Source organism: Tachyglossus aculeatus, chromosome X1, assembly GCF_015852505.1.
Source record: "Tachyglossus aculeatus isolate mTacAcu1 chromosome X1, mTacAcu1.pri, whole genome shotgun sequence".
Classification (NCBI taxonomy): Eukaryota; Metazoa; Chordata; class Mammalia; order Monotremata; family Tachyglossidae; genus Tachyglossus; species Tachyglossus aculeatus.
In genome coordinates, this window is record NC_052101.1 from 69,940,125 (window position 1) to 69,962,050 (window position 21,926).

The window sequence follows — 21,926 nt, forward strand, 5'->3', positions numbered from 1 at the left end:
CCAAGTGCTTAGTACAGTGCTCTGGACACAGTAAGTATTCGATAAATAGGATTGATTGCTAGTGTCTCAACAAAAAAATTTGGTTCTATTTCCTTGTCAGGGTTATAAATTTGATTGTCTTGAGTATAGCTCATTGACCAGAATAGTACTTGGCTTAATAAATATCATAACAATTGTAAATTTTAAAATCATTGTTTTGTTACATAATTTGAGATTGGATTGTAGCTCTTACCCCTCCTTATTAATTGTATCCTAATTCTTTATTTAGACACTTGGTAGAGGTGAAGAAATTTGAATGCAGAAACTTCCCATGTTCTATACAGGAAGTAAACAAATGAGAACAATTGAATATTTTAGAAAATATTTACAAACAGAGGTTTGTTTGTGATGACTGCACAATATGATGAGGGTGTCCATTAACACTCGTAATCCATATCATTTCAGGTTTGGAGGGTGGCAGAGCCTTCTTCAATGCAGTAAAAGAAGGTGATACAGTGATATTTGCAAGTGATGATGAGCAGGATCGCATCCTGTGGGTCCAAGCTATGTATCGGGCCACTGGCCAATCACACAAACCTGTGCCACCAACACAAGTTCAAAAGCTAAATGCTAAAGGAGGAAATGTGCCTCAACTAGATGCTCCAATCTCACAATTTTGTAAGTAAATACGTTGTCTTAGAAAAGAGCCATCTGTGATCCATGATTTGTTCTACAGACTTCATTGAATCTCCAGAAAACAAATTTGAATTTCTAAATGAAAGGATGCAATTCTTTTTTTAGAAACATTGTTCCAAGCTGATGTTCAGTCAGAATGTATACAGTAAAACATGGGAAAGGTTGGGAAAAATATTAGTTGAATGTTGTTTTAAAATGCAATACTTGACGTTCTTTTTCAAGGACCAAATATGATTTAACATTTTCATAAGATTTTTGCTTTCAAAAAAAATCACTGGCTATTAAATCACAGTCATTTGTTTGTTTACCCATGATCTCTTGGAATATATTGTGATATTTCTTTGTATTATTTCTTTCTAATGTAATCCCTTTATAAATAGGGCTGGATTTTAAACACATTTAAATTTCTACTATTAGAATATCTTAAAAATAAAATAAGACATTAGCACATGCAGTGAAAAGCATTGGACCCCGAAAGATCTCTTTTGAGCTATGCAATAAATAAAAATAATTACCACAACCCTAATTAATACTCTTCAGTCTCATTCTCTTCTTCCCACATTCATTTCTGTCTTCACAACTGTTTCCTGCATCTTCTGAGTATTTTGGGTAAAACTCAAATTTTTCTTAAAGGACATGATGTTATTTAAGGGGAAAGGAAATAGAATATGTTCAGTTGGAGTCACTTAAAAAATATATTACTTATCAGCTATCTAAAATTTCCTCATTTGACCTGTGGTCACTAGCATCCCCTTGCACCCAAATAAATAATGATGCTCAGGTCAGAGTCTTTATTGTCTGATGGATAGAGCACTGGCCTGGGAATCCATAAATTTGATTTCCCTTTTCTTCTCCCAGTGGTTTTCCTCTTCTTTTGTGAAATGTAGAAATCCATCAAGCTCTGAGGGTTGATACAAAGAATTACCCTAATGCTTCTTTACCTACAATATGCACACTAGAGAGAGTTTGGAGAAGAGTGACAAAACCAATTAAAGAGATGGAAAATACTTACTATGAGGAAAGGTTCAAGGGATTGAGGTATTTTTAGCTTGAATCCTTTCCTTAGTTGAGCCCATTACACAGTGCCCCTCTCATACACTGGCAAAGGTTTTAATTCAGTTATCTCAATAAAACCATGTATTTCCTGAATCTCTCTTTGAAGTCAGTGGACCTCTGCAGAGATGGGTGCAACTAGGCTGAGAATCATGAAAGGCATTGATGTCAATCATGTAATGTGCCACCATTTTCTCCATCCTCATGTTTATTATTCGTGCGATATGACCTAACCTAAAAAAGGGCTTAGACTTTCCAGTTGATATTAATAAAACACCAAAAAGTCAACTAGAGTTGCAAAAAGCAACAAAATCAAGATGAATGTGTAGACTAGTGGCTAGTGAATCACTGTGATTGTGAGTCTTATGTGGGCCACGGACTGTATCCGACCTGATTAGCTGGTATCTGCCCCAGAGCTTAGAAGAGTGCTTAACACATAGTAAACACTTAAAAAATACCATTATTATTTTTTATCATTATTATTGTCACATTCCATGACCAATTGATGTGTTCCAGCAAGACATGATCCCATAGTCTTATGTGCTGAGAACCCAAAACCCCAAAAGACTTGATTCTGCTACAGAAGCAGATTCACAGTTCCCTTTTCATGTATGAGTTGCAAAGCCCAACTTTAAGTAGTGCTCACATTATAAAGTGCTGCATATAGGTGCACTAACTGTTTCTTCCAATGTCATGTTGTGCTGCTTCCTAATAGATTTGCATTGTTGTATGAACATTTCCCCAATTTCCTAAGTGTTCTAGTCAAAACACAATGAGAAAACATACGTTATGGCAGAATTTAGTATACTTCCTATTTGTGAGTACATAAGTGTGAGCTTGGATAGTAAAGAAAATTTTCTGCACAATTCTCCCAGGATTAGCATAATCTTAGGGTGTAGTGGCTCACACGGCCTAATGTCAGTCCTCTTCTTCTTTTTCAACTTTTTTTGCTGTTTGTCACAGTAAGATCTTCAAATCATTCTTCAACCATTTGGGAAACATTAAACCAAATGTTCCAAAGGCACCCACCCCTCCACCCATTGCTTCTCTGATAAAACAAAAATAACACCCTGATCATCAGTTTCAAAGCTCTCCATCAACTCTCCTCTCCCACTACATCCTAATTCATGATCTTCATTACTCACAAGCAATCTTTCTAAGTCTCCCTCACTCTAGACTATCCTGCTTCTGAACTATTGTTCATGCCACCCCCTCACCCCCCTGCCCCCTCACACACATCTGGAATGTCCTCTCCTCTGAGATTCACCAAACTACAGACCTTTCCTCCTTGAAAGACCTTTAGCAAGTCACTTTCTCCAGGCATTCCCAGATTCCCAAACGTGCTTAACAAATAACATTAAAAAAAATTTAAGAATGTAATACAGGTCATGTCATTCCACAAGCCTTCTCAGCAGTATAGCATAAATATTTGACTATTTATTTAATATTTAGTTATTTATGTATTTTCCTGTGTCTATTATTCATATCTATTTTCTTACATATAAACTACGATATATTTGTCAGTTTGTCTTCTGTCTCCCTGATTAGATTGTACGCTCCAAAGGGCAGAGATCACAACTTTTTAATTCTTGTATACGTTTCCAAGAGCCTAGTACAGTGCTCTGGGCCCAGCATGGGCTCAGTAAAGGTTATTGATACTAGTCTCAAAATGGCTTGGGGAAAGTCAAATAGTGACTGATCTATTTTGTTTCCTTCCATATTCGCATATTAGGCTACATAGATGTGCTAAACTCTATCAAGAGCTCAGAAAGACTTTCTGATTCTCATTGACATGATTTTCTTATTTGTCAGGGTAGAAAGGGGTGGTCTTCTGGCAAGATGACTCTAGGGTTGCACTCAAAGGGTAGTTATCAATAAGTTTCTGTCAACTGGAAAAACAACTCCAGTGTTCTCTCACAGGGATTGTTCCTGTAACAGGTTCAACTTAATATCTGTATTGATGGCCTGGAAGAAGGAATCAGAGACACAGTCATCAGATTTGCAGATATGTTAAATTGAGCAGAATTGTTAACACTTTGGATGATGGGAATAGCATTCAAAATGAATTATACAAATTGGAAAATGATCCTACGGAACAGGATAAAATTCAAAAATAGAACAGTGCAAGACCATTGGAGATAAAAGAACAACGTGAATATAGGATAAGAAAAGACGGAATGGGCATATGAGCAGCAGAAAAAGACCTGGAGTCATAGTAAACCATAAATTACATATGAATCAGCAGTGCAGGGTCGACATGATTTGGAGATTTAGTAACAGAAGTAAAATATATAAGAATGAAAAAGTAATCCTTCAGCTCTACATTGGTCATACCCATATCAGAGTATGATGTCCTGTGTAGGTTACCCTCATTTATAAACAGTGGTGAGACAAGAAAGTATCCAAAGAAATAGAAGAAAATGATCGAATAATTGAGAATAACCTCATAAAGAGAGAGATGACAAGATGTACTCCATGTCCATGAAAACAGAACAAGAGGAAATGTGCTTGAATTAAAACCAAAGAGATTTTGTTTAGATACATTTTCACAATCTGGTAAAATACTAGAATTGGTTGCCAAGGGATCACCCCATGCCTGTTATCCTGTCACAGCTCCACCCCTCCCCCCCCCTCCCCTTCAACCCTTTCCTACCCCACATGCCAATCTCTCCCTACGAAACTTCCCCACAGCCTCAGCCAAGTGTGGTTTGTGGAACTCATGCTCCATCTTGGGAAAAGCTTCCCTTCATCATTGGTCTGTTCCTAATCCAGTCACTGTTCCTCTTTGCCATCACTGAAACCTGGTTCTCCCAGATGACACAGTCTCCCCTGCCTTTCTCTCTAGAGGGGCCTCATCTTCTCCCACTCCCCCCAGACTCAATGGGAAAGGGGGAGGAGTTGGCGTCCTTCTCCCTCCCCAGTGCTGATTTCGCACCATCCCACCTTCCCTCTCCTTCTATATCATCCATCTCTACCACCCATGCCAAATTCTAGTCATGGACATCTATCATCCCACAGGTCCCTCCTCCAACTTTCTTAACCATTTTGATCCCTTTCTCAATTCCTACTCTCGTTCTCCATCCCTACACTGATCCATGGGGACTTCAATATCCATGTGGATGTGTCTGACGATCCTTCCACTGTCTGCCTCCTCTCACTCCTGTACTCCAAAGAGTTCCTGCTCTGCCCCACCTCACACATTCATCAACTTGGACACACACTTGATTTTATGATCTCCAGTAACTGTCTAACCTCACCAATTCTGAAATTCTTCTGTCGGTCAGTCAATCGTGGTGTGTGCTTACTGTGTGCAGAGAACTGTACTAAGCACTTGGGAGAGTAAATTACAACAACATAACATAAACATTACCTGCCCACAATAGGTTTACACACACACCCCCATAAATCTGTCCTTTTCCCCTACAGAAACCTCTGTTATTTTGACCCCCTCCAGTATTCTATAGCTATCCTACCCCATTTGATCTTCATATTCAAACTACCTGAACTTGACACACAAAATAATTCACTCAACACCACCCTCTCTACTGAACTCAACTGCCTCACTCCCCTGTTTCTCCAGTGATCTTGTACCACTAACCTGCAACTCTGGATCATCTCCACAGTACACTTCCTCTGCTCCTGTGCCCAAACTGAGGAGTGCTGTTGGAGAAAATCCAGACATCTCTCTGACCTTGTCAGAGACCTGACCTTTTTTTTTTTGCCCACCTTAATTTCATTCATTCATTCAACCGTATTTATTGAGTGCTTACTGTGTGCAGAGCACTGTACTAAGTGCTTGAGAAGTACAAATCAGCAACATATAGAGCACTTAGAAGAGTGCTTCACACATAGTAAGTGCTTAACAAATGCCATCACTATTATTATCATTATTATTCTTATATAGAGACGGTCCCTACCCAACAATGGGCTCACAGTCTAGAAAAATAATAATAATGGCATTTGTTAAGTGCTTAGTATGTGCCAAGCACTATTCTAAGCACTGGAGGAGATACAAGGTAATCAGGTTGTCCCATGTGGGGTTCACAGTCTTAATCCCCATTTTACAGATGAGGTAACTGAGGCAGAGAGAAGTGAAGTGACTTGCCCAAAGTCACACAGCTGACAAGTGGAGGAGCCGGGATTAGAGCCCACGACCTCTGATTCCCAAGCCCGGGCTCTTACCACTGAGCCACACTGCTTCTCATAATTTCATAATTATCTGCTTCAAACAATACTTCTCCTTCCTAATTCACTCCCGTACCCACTGCCAGCTGTTCCAGATATTTAACTCCCTACTCAAACCTCCTGTCCTTCTGTCTTTCCCCTAATGATCTGGTCACATACTTCACGAACAAAATTGAAACCATCAGGGAAGATCTCCCTAAAATCTTCCCTGCTCCCCCACCCTCTTCAACTCTCCCTATATTCCCTACAGTAACTCAAGAAGAGATCTCTCACCTCCTAAGTCTACATCCTCCACCTGTGCTTCTGACCCCTTCCCTTTTCACCGTTTTAAACAGTCACCCCACTCTTCCCTCCTTGACGGCCATCTTCAGTTGTTCCCTTTCCAATGGCTCCCCCCTTGCTTTCAAATATGCTTATGTATCTTCTGTCCTAAAAAGAAAAAAACCCTGCCTTGACCACACAGCTCCCTCTGGTGCTAGCCCTATCTGTCTCCTACTATTTCTGTCCAGACTTCTTGAGAGAGTCATTTAGACCCACTGTCTCCATTTCCTTTCCTCCAATTCTATCCTTCTCCTCCAATATGACTTCCAACCCCTTACTTCCTGGAAACAGCCATCTGTAAGGTAACCAAAGCTTTTCACCAAATCTGATGACCTCTGCTCTATCCTAATACTCCTAGACCTCTCGTCTGCCTTCAACACTGTAGACCACCCCTTTTTCCTTGAAACTTTATCCCACCTTGGCTTCACTGACATTGTTCTGTCTTGGCTCTCCTCCTGTATCTCTGACTGCTCCTTCTCAGTTAAGAATAATAATAATAATTATGGTATTTGTAAGTGCTTAGCTATGTGCCAGGCACTGTACTAAGCGCTGGGGTGTATACAAGCAGATTGGGTTGGACACAGACCTTGTCCCACATGTGGCTCACAGTCTCAGTCCCCATTTTACAGATGAGGTCACTGAGGCCCAGAGAAGTGAAGTGCCTTGCCCAGGGTCACACAGCATAAAAGTAGCAGAGCTGGGATTAGAACCCATGACCTTCTGACTCCCAGACCCGAGCTCTATCCATCACGCCATGCTGCTTCTCTTTGGCTGGCTCCTTCTCTGCCTCCCACCCTCTGAAAGTGCCTCATGGTGTGGCCTAGTAGATAGAGCACGGGCCTGAGAGTCAGAAGGACCTGGGTTCTAATCCCTGCTCTGTCACTTGTCTTCTGAGTGATCATGGGCAAGTCACTTTACTTCTCTGTGCCTCAGTTACCTCATCTGGAAAATGGGGATTAAGACTGTGAGCCCTATGTGGGACAGGGACTGTGTCCAAGCCAATTGCCTTATATCTACCCCAGTGCTTAGTACAATGCCTGGCACATAGTAAGTGCTTAACAAATACCATAAATCAACATCTCCAGCCCTTTAGACTGTGAGCCCACTGTTGGGTAGGGACTGTCTCTATATGTTGCAAACTTGTACTTTCCAAGCACTTAGTACAGTGCTCTGCACACAGTAAGCACTCAATAAATGCGATTGATTGATTGATTGATTGATTGAACTCTCTACTTCCCTGCAATCTTGCATTTCCTCCTGCCTTCAGGACGTCTCTTCCTGGATGTTCTGTAGATACCTCAAACTAAACATTTTAACAACTGAACTATTTATCTTCCCACCCAAACCCTGTCCTCCCCATAACTTTCCCATCACTATAGACAATAATATTATCCTCCCTATCTCACAAGATCATAACCTGCGTTGTCCTGTACACATCTCTTTTATTCCACCCACATATTCAATGTCACCCAATCCTGTTGGTTCTAGCTTCACAACATTGCTAAACTGCACTTTCCTCTTTATTCAAACTGCTGCCATGCTGATTCAAGCACTTATCCTATCTCACAGTGACTATATCATCTGCTTCCTTGCTGACCTCCTGGCCTCCTCTCCCACTGTATGGATCATTTTTCTAAAAAAAGTTCTATTTACATCTCCCTACTCCCCAAAACCTCCAATGGCTTCCCATCCACTTCTGCATGAAATGGAAATTTCTTACCATTGGCTTTAAAACACTTAATCAGTTCACCCTATCCTACCTCACTTCACTGATTTCCCGCACAATCTGCTCCTCTAGCACCAGCTTACTCACTGTTCCCTGACCTCATCTATCTCTCCACCAACCCCTTTTTCCCATCCTCCCCTTAGGCCGGAACTCCCTCCTCCTCTACATACTCCATACCACCACTTTCCCCACCTTCAAAACATTATTTAAGGTCACATTTCCTCCAAGAGACTTTCTTCGACTAAGCTCTTTTCCCATGGTTCACTCTCCCTTTTGTGTCATCTATGCACTTAGATCTGTGACATTTGGGTTTTTGATATTTGCCCCATCCTCAATCCCACAGCACTTATGTACATGTCTTTAAATCATATATTATAAATTATTCATTTGTGTTAATGTCTGTATCCCCCTGTAGACTGTAAGCTCGTTATGGGCAGGGAATGTATCTGCTAACTCTTTTGTATTGTACTCCCCCAAAGATTTAGTACAGTGCTCTGCACATACGAAGCACTCAATAAATCCCATTGATTGATGGAATAGAATAGGCACTTATATGTCCCAGATGGTTTATTCATTCACCTGCCAAAAACAAGTAATTTTTTGCTCTGATTCTATGAATTTGTGAAACATTTCCTAGTCATTTCATATTATGCCATAATATAATGGGTCAGTCCTTGACCGTGGGTTTCAGTTACATTAGTTCTCTCAGCCCACTAGCATATCAGTCAAATGAATGGTCATTTATTGAGTGCTTACTGGGTGCAGAACACTGTACTGTGCTGTTAGAAGAGTACAATACAGCACATGTACAGCACATCATTAATTCAAGCCTGCTTTGCCTTTATTCTTTTAAATTCCACTAATTTATCCATTGAGCATGATGCATGCAAATAAAGCATGTTGATAAAATAATTCTGTAATAGCAAGAATACAGCAGAACATTAGAAGACATATTAGCACTTTGACCCAGCAAACATTGCCTCATTAATTCCAATGGAAGCTCCATATATCTACACATTTCCAGCACTTCCATCCATGAAAACCTTATCCTTTCTTTTATATGGATCAAAAATGCAGCACCCCATCCCCCAAATGTGACAATGACTTTAGGGTGCACATTTCATGCTCTCCATACAGAGTTATTTGGTTTCTCTTCTCATTGCACCACCTGATGCCTGTCTAGACTCATGACCATACTACCAGCTAGGTCAGTCCAGAGATCTGTACAAAATTAGAAATGATGGAACTGTGATCTGCCTGGCACTCCCCTTAATAGAAAGAATCTTTCTCTCCTAAGACAAGGATCATCCAAGAGATAAGAGTATGTGATCCAAATTGAGAAATGTCATTCCTATACATCAGTGATCCAAGCTGCTCTGTCATAAAGGGTGTGTCTATCCAATAACATTTCTTAAAATACTTATTCTTTATGAATTTTAAGATATAAAAAGGTTCTTGCAAAAGTTTATTGAGTTTCTTCTCTATTTCGTTGTTCTGAGAGTGGATACTAACCTTCATTGATGGAGAGAAAATATTTTTAAAGGTTTTCTTGACTGTAAGCTCCTTGCGGGCAGGGAAGGAGATGATCAACTCTGTTGCATTGTACTCTCCCGAAGTCTTATTAGTACAGTGCTTTTCACACAGTAAGCACTCAATAAATGCCATTGATTGATTAAAGGAAACCCGGTAAGCTATAAAGTGTGTATTTATTGTGAGGTTAATCCTAAACTATCCTCACACATACAAAGGATCCATGAAGCCTATCATTTTGATCCAGGAAGCCTATCATTTTCTAGGGTGAAGATCTTACACTTACAAAGAACACCTATTTACCTTGGCTATCCCTCATAAAAGAAAACTTATTAACATAAGGAGCAAGGAGACAGTCATCTGAAGCAAAGCCAAGCAGAGAGGATATTAAGGGGAAAGGGGAGTGAGCTAGTTAACAGGAAAAGGACAGTCATGCCAAGGCAATGGGGACCAAGCATTTGGGAGGACTGAATGCAGAGAACTAATTCTCCTTTGGAAATCTTGAGGGAAAAACAGAGGCAGCTTGAGTGACTGATAGGCAGAGCAAAGTGTCCAGGAAAGACCTGTGAAAGTGGTGGACAACAGGAGTGCTGTTTGCATGGGAAGTGCAAGGGGTTTAGGGGGATGGAAGTTACCCTTGAGTAGAATGTGGTAGTTGAAGGGAAAGATCTTCTTGATATCCAGAATTTATCTGTGGCTGGTACAGCATTGAGCATTATTGTTAAGTGCATAATCTATTAGAAACCAGTTCAGATCAGTAACCATGGAGTCAGGGTTAAGCAGGGAGTGTGAGAAGCTCACACCCAGCCGAAAGGACCCTGGGGACAACTCTGTACATTTGAGCATCCTTACAGTGACTTTCGGGGCAGTTTTGGCCAAGAGGAAGACCAGGCAGAACCTCAACTATTACACCCTATTGGTTAGTCAGTCATTAAAATGTATTGGGGTTACCTTGTGTGCATAGGGCATACAAGATGATATGAGGCCTAAGGAAACAGAAGACATGTTCACTGCCTTCAAGGAATCTATAATTCAATGTCATTTTCACATTCAGGTGGGACACAGTCAAAAGGGGCAAATTTACTAATCTTTGATCCATACATAGCAGGTTACTCATGCCAAAAGCCAAAACCCACTGATGCCACTAGAGCTTGTGTACTGATGTTCACATGGAACTGTGATTTCTTAGTATTTTGGGTAGTCTGTAATGCAAGTCATTTTAACCCCCCTCCCCCAGTGATTTGCATGTTATTATGGCATAGAAGTCAACCAAAAAATCCAAAAAAGTAGGGCAAAGAGCCAAAGCACATTAATTCAGCTGCTGAACATTTAGGCCAAATAAGAAGCCAGAAGAATTTTCTCAGTTACCTATGAAACATAGAATAGCCTCAGTAAAAGATCCAAATAGCCCCCTATTGGTTGTGTTAGTCAATTATAATTACCTATAATGAAACAGATAATATTCCGTATATTTAAGTGGTGACTCAAGAATAATTATTACTTTACAATTGTTTTATATCTGCCATACATCTCAAACTTTTATGTGAAACAGATCACTTACACAGGAGAAATTCAGTTGCAGAGTTTTAAATGATTTCCAAGGGTTCTCTGCTCTCAGTAGAGATTCAAGTAGTTGAATACATAATTCTTTGTTCTTCTGAAATTAGACAATTCAGCGCCTAGATAGAATGTACTGTATATCACTACTTAGAGAAATGTTTATGTCCAAAATGAGTACCCATCATCTTTTCTGCCCCAATATTAATAAGCATAAGGAATTTTCCTCACTGTGCTCCAAAATATTTGAAAAGTTTCCTAAAAAAAGCCATCAGAAAGTGGTCCCTGACATATACCTATCACTATGATGATCCTAACTATTTTTACAAAATAAATTAAATAAAATTGAAATAACTAGATCACCCCAGTAATACATTTAAAACAGGAAACACCTTTCTACAGACTGTGTTATTGCTGAGCCTGCAGTTGTTTTTTTGAACCCTGTGTCTGATTTCTACATTAAAGGATGTCACTAGGTTGTCATTTGATCAGATGTCTAGTATGTACTGAAAAGAAATTTTTAAAAGGTACTGCAGTTCTCATATATAATTTAAATTAGTTTAATTTCATTTAACAATTCTTCATCAATATTTTGATTTCTGGCAGATATACCTAATCCTAATAATTTAGAACAAGATCTCAATGGTCTAGCCCTCCTTGCTAATAATAGATAAAAATTTAAATTCTTTTCCAAATCAAGTATTGCATTTTAAAAAGGTTTTCTTGTCTTCAAAAAGGTAAGGACCATTATTAAAAACAATTCTGACATATCAACTAAATTGTTATTTTAAAAATATTAGTGGGGCATGTAATTTTTGTTAAATGAAAGATTTTCTAGAGAAACAAATTAAAAAGAATTGAATTTGAAATCAATTTATTATTTACATGGGCAAAGTAAGATGCCTGAAATGGTAGAAGTGTTTTCTGTGGGAGAAAATAAACACTCCAGTCTTGTTATGTAGCTGTCTGTTAAAGAGAAACTTGAGAATGACACGTTTTATGGTAGAGAACCTTGGGAGTAATACTGAATTCATTTAGTTCCTACTTAATTTGGCTAAGCCAATTCCACTTTATTCAATTCTCATTCTGTGTTCTAATTGCTGCAAAGCAGCATTCAACTTTAAATAAACAGACAGATCTAAAAAAGAGTGGAGTGTAATATTTCTATGGCAATGTAAAAACTGAAAAATAGATCCTGCTATTCATTAGTTTTTGTGTGATTCTACAAACCCTTTTATTTGGGTGAAATAAGCCCTTGAAAACTTTGCTTTTTTTGCTGCAGTTTACAAATCATGTTAGTACCTAGCTGTAGCTTTTTAGACATGCTTGCATTATTCCATTTTTAAAAGCAATTGCTGTTTACCTTAGAAATGAGGTCCAGAACTATAGCTAACTATGCTGCCAACATTTATTTCACCCTTTGGCAATATTAAGCTTCATAAAAGAGGCCACTTGTTTGAGAGCCCTATCTTTGTCCTTTTTGTGTTAGTGATACATTAAAACAGAATCAACACACTCAACTTTCATTTTGGAAAAGTTTTTCTTTTAAGCATTGAAAATTGATCAGTGATTGTTTTACATATCACTTGTGATATATTTCATTTTAATGTCTGTTTCTATTTAATGACTTTTTTCACATCATATGCAAAGAGTTTGTTGTTTTTGAGAATTGTAATATTTGTTCCACCAGAAGAAATGGCTAGATTGATTAGCTTCTTAAGGGTTTTTGGTTATTAGTTTTTGTTTGGTTTTGTTTTAAGTTTTCTTTTTCATTCCTTGCTTGAACCCAAGTGATTTAGCTGCTAGGTTAGGACTCCTGTCTGCTTTCCTGAGCCTTGTTGCTAGTCTTTATGTTATTCTGGTTTGTTCCTTCTTACCCTGCTAACTTCTAGCTGGACTGAAGGGTAAGTGCTTCCCTGTAGCTAGCACAGCTCAGATAATCAGACTAGATTATCTGACATATGCAATGTGCTTTTTTTTCTCTTAAATCTTCCTCATGTTTAGATTTTGTAGTAAAACTTTTCATGTTATTTTCCTGAATTTAGGTTTGAAATGTAAATTTCCATATTGAAAGTAGGATGCATGTGATGTTTGCATAATTGCCTTCTCTTCCTGGCTTTCACATTGGCATCAAATGATCCTCTTAGTAAAGCCAATCATTAACATTTCCTATTTTTCATTCCAAGATGTAAATATTAATTAACATCACAATAAGATTGTAAATAATACCTTTGTTTCATGGAATTCACATCTAGTTGACTGCTTAATGCCTGAAAACAGATCATTTTGCACTCTGACAACCGTTTTTTTCTTCCGTTCCAATGATTAGCATGGTGAGTGCACCAACGGTGTGGTAACCATGGATACTTCAAAGAATAGAAAGGTAGGGTAGGAAACCTGAAGAAGCCTAACAGAGCAAGACCAGGTGCAGTACCTCAAGAAATTAAATCAAAGTAAAAGCATTACTTGCACATTCAAGCATGAATTCTTCATGGTTTGACAGTTTCCTATAACATAAAATCAATGGAGGATTAAGTTTGAAAGGAAAAGTGTGGTACATTGGGTTACTATATACTTACAGGAAACGTAGTGCACAATTGAGTCGAAATAGTTTAGACACTATAGTTTTACACTCCAAAACCTAACAATTGACATAGGTATTTAACATGTGGTCTCAAATGTCATTCTTATATCCCCCAAATGCTTCTTAAGCATAACAAAGTAATGATAAAAAGGACTTTTTTCTAGTCGCTTTTGTTACTTTTTTCAGAAAGATGCCCTTTTCAATGAAAGATTAAACCTTGAAAGACTTTTTTCTTCTTGTTCAGTCTTAAATAAAACATACACTGTTCTACTCCTGTATTCATGTTTAAAAAGCTGTCCATCAAACACATGGTGAGTGAATACTTTACTTAAGAGGGAATTGGAGCTATTGGTCAAGAGAGCTGGCAAATATGTATTTGGAGTATTCTGAATGCAAATGAGAAGGGGTAGGTCATGTCATACCTCCTGACCATGTAACAATACTCCTATCTTTTCTTTCATTTCCATTTCTTTTGCATAAATGTATCCCTGGTTAGTAGGCAGAATATCTTTATCACTTCAAGCAGATCCCTTATTTTATTTTATTTTATTTTGGATGTATGATGAGGATTTCACATAAAGCTTATCGTAGAATGTGAACTTAGTTGAAATTCAGGATTTCTCCAGTTTTTAAAGAATGAAAAAATGGATGGATGGTTGAAGGAATGAATGAATGAATGCATGAATGAATGAATGGTGGTCTGGTGGCATTACATATATTTGCACAACAAAGCATTGCTATCCTTGTAGTTTATTTAATAATTGTTTGCTTAAATTGCTTTATATATCTATACCTCATGAGAACATTGCTATGTCTTCTTGTATTGTCAACTTGCAGATGCTACATGGCAGGAATGCAATATTAAAATATTAATTTAATATTCACATAATTTGCATGACCTAAAATAACACTGTAAATCACTTTTCTGTCCTTCATAAAAGAAGGTGCTTGATTTAGATTATTAAGATATAATAATTCACAAAACCGATTGCAAAATATTCTGACTATACTATACTATAATTATTCACTATGTAAATTTTCTTTTACTATCCAAACCTCTAGTCACTAAGCAGTTGAATATTTATTAACATAAATGTCATTGCAAGGTACAATGTATTTAGTGATTTACAGTTGAAATGCATTATTACTGGAAAATTTGGATAAATTCAAAAAATTGCATATGTTGTAGGGAAAGTTTGAGACAAAACTTAAGGTATTTTTATTGCTGAAATGAACTGAAATGTTGTACCAAATATAATAGGAGAAACTGACAAATCATTTACTGATTGGTTGCCTTTTAGAACATTGCCAACACTGTGTGATTGTTATGCTTTTAATTCAAAAGAGCCAATTAACCCTAACATAATTCACCTTACCAAAGTCCATAATGCAAAACGTTTAGTGAATGTTGTATTTAAATATTCTTATAGATTTGCACAAGACTTATTTTCCTGTAGTCATTAGAATTATACAGATTTCAGCAAAATACAGTTTGTGGTTCGAGAAAGTAGTACATGTGCGTGCTAGCACCATTTAATCTATGAGACTATGAAGAAATTTTGCTGTTCTCCAAAGCATGGTATACTGCAATGGGCTTGGGATAACCTGAAGTTCTTCTTGCCCTCTCTCCCACTAATTGGCATAACCAAAGAACAGCTAAAAAATTGAACTAATCCAGTTGTCTGGCCATGCCAATTGAGGCTCTTCTAGAAATATCTGTAAATGAATAGCTGCCATTAATCATTGTCATTCCTTTATTTCATGTCTCCTGATGAGGTTGACTAGTGTCATTGTTTGTTACTGTCCAAACCATATATTCATTCTTGTAATGTCAAGCAGATATGACAAGCACACATTTTCCAGATAAGATACAAAGTCACCTTTTAATTTATAGTTTCTGTTCACAAATGTATTGACAATTGTACTGACTATCTTTTTAACATTGGTGTCATCAGTCATTATGGATAAAATGACTGGGTTCCAATTTTTATGTCAAACTACCAATAGTTTTTTATAATAATTTTCATTTTATGGAACTTGTCCTCTTTCATGGACTTCATCAATTAATAAAATTATCTAAAGGACCAAAAAGCCCATCTCCCTCCCTGTCAAAGATTTTGAGAAATAACAGAAGCACCTTAGTGAAGTGATTTGCCAATAGTATATTCTGAACTGGAATATTTTGCTCTGTAAAATATAATTACAACCAAATCTAAAAAATGTGTGTCTGATACAAGATCACATCGATATTTGCTGATGAGACATATAACATTGAAAATCAAATATATGTATATGTGTAACATATAGCTATATACATATATAAACATTTGTGTGTGTGAAAGGGAGAAAAAGAGAAGAAAAAAGTTCAACATTAAAAGTAAACTTAATTCAAAATGTACACTCAGACTATACAGATACTGTAAATGTCCAAGTGATTTATGAGGGTCCAGGCCAAGGTTCTAAGAGAAGAGATTCTATGTCAGCATGAATGGACTACATAATGTTAAGCTAGGCACATGGAGACAGAATCGACACATAAAATTATCTGGATAATTCAGACCGGAAAAAAAAATCAGTTGATATAACACAAAAATTCATACGGAAGGGAATTTTTCAAATTTTATAGACTTTGGTATACTATTGCAGGTTTCTAGACTGTGAGCCCATTGTTGGGTGGGGACCATCTCTACATGTTGCCGACTTGTACTTCCCAAATGCTTAGTACAGTGCTGTGCACCCAGTAAGCACTCAATAAATACAATTGAATTGAACGAATGAATACAAACACTCTGGGAAGAAATTGTAAATGAGCATAGCTTAACTTTTATTTTTTTCCTAATTTAAGAATAGCTCCCACTGTCAGACCAAACATGTTGGATTATAGCAGCTGATTTATTTTAAATGGCCTTGAAATACTTATTCAATTGGACAATGCATCCAAACGTGACACTTTTTTGTAACATGCTCAAATTGTATTGTAGCTGTCAAAACTGCTTATATAAAGACCCAATTGACTACATACAAACATGTACGTATATATGTATATGATAGAATAATTATATCATTTGTTTTACCTCAGAAGCACCCATAGTTTAAATTAGAAGGCAGACGCATTCATAGTATAATGTCTTTCCCTTTATTTCATTTTTAGTGTCACTGCTTTCCAAATTTCTGATATAGAGATAAAAACAATCAATAACATATGAAAAATAATGAAATTTCCCAGTGCACTTGTATTTGGAAAAAATTCAGGGTAGAAATTAATGTATCTTATTGATTAGGAGGTGCTTATCAGATACTCTACATAGAATTTTAAAAGCTGGACCAATATGTTGTTTTGTTTAAAAATAGATAACATATGTAATACATATGGGTCCTGTTCTTGAACAAACACACATGCAAGCAGGATGAATGTTTTCCAAAGATACCTACACCTTAAATTTGGTTTCTTCTATGTATTTTCCCATTTTAGGATCTCACCCAAGATTCCACTTGAATTCTGTTTAACACCCAAAAAGGTGCTGAGGATTTTTACTTGCATTAGGAGTTCAAGATTAAGAAATGATGGAATCTTGCTTGTTAGCTCCCTAGCTTTACCCCACATTCTCCCACCAAGAATTAAAATCCCCTAAAGCAACTCCTACTCCTACTTACAAAAAACTTTAAAATGGCTTTTTCCTTTTCTTTTTCTCTGTCTTTTAAACACGGGATCAATTAAGCTTTCAGATATTGCATGACAAATGCCCAGCTCTTCCTATGATGCTGTTGAGCCATTGAAATCTTTGTGATCACAGGTCTTATTCTGAAAAGATCAAAATTGAATAAAAAAGCCTTCTTTGGTTCTTTTCAAGCCAAAAATAATGCAGATATATTTTACTATGTATGTGTTTTCTGTGAACGACTAATTGGTAAATTTTGTACTTGGTTGCAAAGCTGCTTTACATTTTAAGTGAAATAAAATTATTTTCAGTTATATTGATCGGAGCATTGAATCTTGGAAGCATGTACAGTGGTAAAGGTGAATGGAGAGTTCATATCAATGCCCACAGGGGAAAATGAAGTTAGCTTTTAAATTACTTTTCTGTGTGACCAAAGTTTTTAAGAGGCTCAACAAACAAAGACCAAGGCACTTTAAACATGTGGCTTATTTATTAAGGGCAATGAAAGGGTTTCTTTCCAGTGAACAATAGATAACCAGTGCACAGCAAATCATAATAAAAAAACTAATAAAAGTATCTGAGCCGAGCTGGCAATTAAAGCCTCCAGCCAATTTGTCAGTTTAAAGTCTCCTCAGAGTATTTCAACAGCAGTAACCTTACTCTAACAAAATGCCTGATCTGGTTGTTAAAATAGAAAAAATGCGTTATTTTCTGAGCATTGGAAAATTATTGGAAAATCACATACATAGCCTCCCCAGGTAGAGTATTATTCATATTAGTCAAATCAATCTTAGCCCAGAGGAATGAAGGTTCTAGAACACAATCTGTCAAGAGTGAGGAACCTGTTGAAGATGTGAATGGATAGAATTCTGGAAAGGGAGACTGAAATGTGGTAGTTGACTCAGGTTGCGATGTCTCAGTGTGCAATGGAGGATTTACTTACTCTTTGTGTTGGGGAGGGTGTTCTGCACGGTGCCCTCAGCCTAGGCCAGCACTAGCTTCTCTGCTGGCATCAACTCTAGAGGGAGCTGCTTTTCCATGCTCCATGAGCAGAGCACTGAGCCACAGAGAAGGAAAGCAGTTGGATGTCAGTGATTAGGCTAGAAGTTCCTGGGGGAATAATATCTTATTTTTCATAAAACGGAGAGAACAAACCTAAAATGCAGAGTGCTTTTTCAAACACTTTCTCAATGCCTAGGCAGATTCCCAACAAAGATTGTCAGATTTTCTTAAATGAAGTGCTGTTGGCAAAACTGCTTCCCAAAAGTCAGTTTGTAAATACAATATATTCTTTTACCCTTCTGGTGAGTTATTTTTCTCTAGAGTTGTCTACGCTGGAAAATGCCTTTTGATACCCTTACATATGTGTGTCTCAGGCATAAATGAAGCAGTTGATAAAATCGCCAAGTACCTGATGCTTCCCTTAAAACTGTGAAACTTAAAGTAATTTACTCTAAGCAATATTTCATCAACTCCTAACATACCATGCATTTCTATTCATCAATTTGTGTTTCCCACGAACCCCTAATTTTAAAAAAATTTAGATTTCAAACTTGAATGATTTTTCCCAAGAAAGCAGCTAATTATGATGGAGTGTAAATATAAAGCCCCACAAGCCTCCCTGGCATGATTATTACTATCCATGGCTTTTAAACCTTAGTTATTGACTGAACCCCCAGAATGTTGCCAAAATAACTATGTAAAATTTCTCATAATTTGAGAATTGGAGGGAATCTTTGTATCAGGAAGTGAGTCAATAAAAGATTGTGTGAGCTCTATCTTCTATTTCAGTCCTGTTCCCCAAACCCTCACCTCCAGAACAAAGCATCTATACAGGGAGTCCACCCCTTAGCCACACCCCAACTTGAATTCCCTGTTTTGTTTCACTGGTGAATTTCATATATTTTAGTTACACATGTTGAGATTAATTAGTTAGCCCCTAGGAGGTTGTGCCTACAGTCTTCACCCTGAAAAAAAGTGTGAATACATTGAGACTATTAATTCACAATAAACGCCAGATTGTAACCCTTACTGAGCAAATTTGGTTTGTCTCTGGACTTGATTAATAGAACAAGCACACTATCAGGCAACTTATTCTCTCATATAACAAATGACAACCTTATTTATCTTATCTTCCATGTTTAAATGAACTTTTTTTTTCCAAGTAAAATTTAAATCTTCTATAACCAAACCAGTAATGGGAGATGGGGATAGAAATATTGGTGCTATGCTGCAAATCAGCATAACTGCTTCCTTTTTCCAGAGAAATTTAATAAATGGAGAAAAACTGTTCTAGATATAATTTCAGTAGAATGGCAGAATCTATTCTAATTAATCATAAATAACTAAATAGGATTTTTTGAGCTAAAATTGGTCAGTTTGCAGTGTTTGTAAGATTCAGGATAAATTGTGGTTTGGGGGTCTGTTTTTAAGCATAGGATAAATGCACTGTAATGATCTCTTGATAAGATGTTGTTGCCAGTATATTTTTTCCGAATTGCAATAAACTAATCAATAAGTGATGCAAGTTGACAATGGGAGGTGCAGTATGTTGTGAAGGGTGGAGGGAGCTAAGAAAAATTGGAAATACCCAGAGTTCCTAATGCATAGTGCATTTTTTTGTATATTTAAAATGTCAAAGAAAATGTTATGTGTTTCTCTAAATTGTGTCTCTCTCTACATGTATAAATGAACAGATGCAGATAGAGCTCAAAAACATGGCATGGATGAATTTATCTCTTCCAATCCCTGTAACTTTGACCACGCTTCCCTCTTTGAGATGGTGCAGCGCCTTACATTGGACCACAGGCTTAATGATTCATATTCTTGCCTGGCAAGTATATTCTTTGGACTACAGTGGTTTAAACATGAGTGTCTTTAAAAGAGATGGTTTTTATTCATTAACAATGTACACAGCACTTACTGCAGCTCACCTCTTTTTTTCCACAGCAGAAGCATGTCAAACATGATACTCCTTTACTGAACTGATATGATCTTGCTTACAAAAATAAACAGAGATAAACAGGGAAAGGCTAAGGACATCAACAGACTCCGATCTTCCTGAATTCCTCCTATCTTTTTATCTAACTTTGCTCTTTTCAGATTACATTTTAAGAAAGGTTTCAAGAAGCTGATTAAATTTGACAGCCGGTGGTGATGAATTTAGCATCCCAAGGCATCCCATATTAAACCCCTAAATATTAGAACCTACTGAAGCATTCTCATCAGTGAATTTATTCCTGAGCATTATATGTATTTTGTGGCATTTAAAATGTCATGTAAGCAAACGCAGCTTCTACAGTTTGATCAAAATTGAATGTATTTATCTTCGGTACTTACCACTTTTTGTCTTTTCTGTACTGTAAGGTGTAATCTTAAAGAGTTTAGAAACTACTAGCCAGCATGGGCACTAAGCTATTTATTTGAACTAGGAGGCGGCCAGTATGAAGTTGCCTCATTCAATGCATAAATTTACTTCGATAAATTGGCCTGAGGCATGCTTAGGTTTTAATTATCCAACCATTCTAGGTGTAAACTGCTTTCTGGCCTCTAATATTTAGATAGTTGGGGCAAAAGAGAATTTTTAGACTTCTGGTAACTGGATAAATTGCTAATATAGATTCTCCCCCCAACCATAACGTTCAGTCCAGAGTTCTTCTCTTTTCGTTAAATTCTGTAAGGGAATTACCTATTAATCTATTCGAAATTAAGTCTTCAGAGCATTCCCTTTAAGTAAATGTTAAGTATCATTATCCTTAGTGTACAAATATGAAATAATGGAAAGGAGAGTCATTATATTTAATGGTCAGGAATTTCTTGCTCCTAGCCCTGCCCTAGACCACCAAGAATTGATTGGTACAATACAAACATCCAAGTTCTCCAAAGACCATGAAGTAATCAGATATTGTCGATTTATTTGTATTCTTCTTTCTCTTATGCCCAGAGACAGGAACCCCAAAAGAAAAAACAAGCAATCAAACAAATGAAAATAACTAAAAAAAAAAAGAAAACTGAGTAAACTTGAACCACTTCTAGAGTACTGTCACTGAAACACAATTAACCCCCAAATAGCCTTGTCTCTTCCAAATTGAATGGGAAAATTCTATTTTGTTTTTCAGTTTGCAGTATGTTTTTCCCAACTGCACTTGCCGTTGCTTCCTGGTGATATGTGAAATTCTAAATTCCTCTTGCCCAACTTGATCATGCTCTTTAATGGGTATATTCTTTCAGTGTTGGAAGGACAAAAATAATCTCACTTTCCATCAGCTGCATTGTTCTAAATATAAATTTACCTTGACATTGACTTTGATTTGTTTGCTGTGGAAATTTTCCACTTCAATCGATCAATCAATCAATCGTATTTATTGAGCGCTTACTGTGTGCAGAACCTGTACTAAGCGCTTGGGAAGTACAAGGTGGCAACATATAGAGACAGTCCCTACCCAACAGTGGGCTCACAGTCTAGAAGGGGGAGACAGAGAACAAAACCAAACATATTAACAAAATAAAATAAATGGAATAGATATGTACAAGTAAAATAAATAAATAAATAACTTGTAGGCAGCTGTCAAAATATAAAAAAATACACCCAGATATGAGATTTAGAAACCTGTTTCTCTCTCTTGTTAACTATCTC

The 21,926-nt window shown here is 37.1% G+C and overlaps 1 protein-coding gene across 12 annotated transcripts in view; it reads left to right on the forward strand.

Annotated features, from left to right (window-relative positions):
- The window catches only part of CADPS (calcium dependent secretion activator), a 527,597-nt gene that overhangs the window by 367,417 nt on the left and 138,254 nt on the right, over nt 1–21,926 (forward strand). For 11 of the 12 annotated variants that reach the window (XM_038772196.1, XM_038772204.1, XM_038772197.1 and 8 more), the window contains exons 11-12: nt 445–657; nt 19,987–20,123. In XM_038772196.1, coding sequence (XP_038628124.1) covers nt 445–657; nt 19,987–20,123 — 350 coding nt within the window. Of the gene's footprint in view, nt 1–444; nt 658–12,939; nt 12,952–19,986; nt 20,124–21,926 lie in introns of all 12 variants that reach the window. The other variant, XM_038772200.1, reaches the window with a different exon arrangement.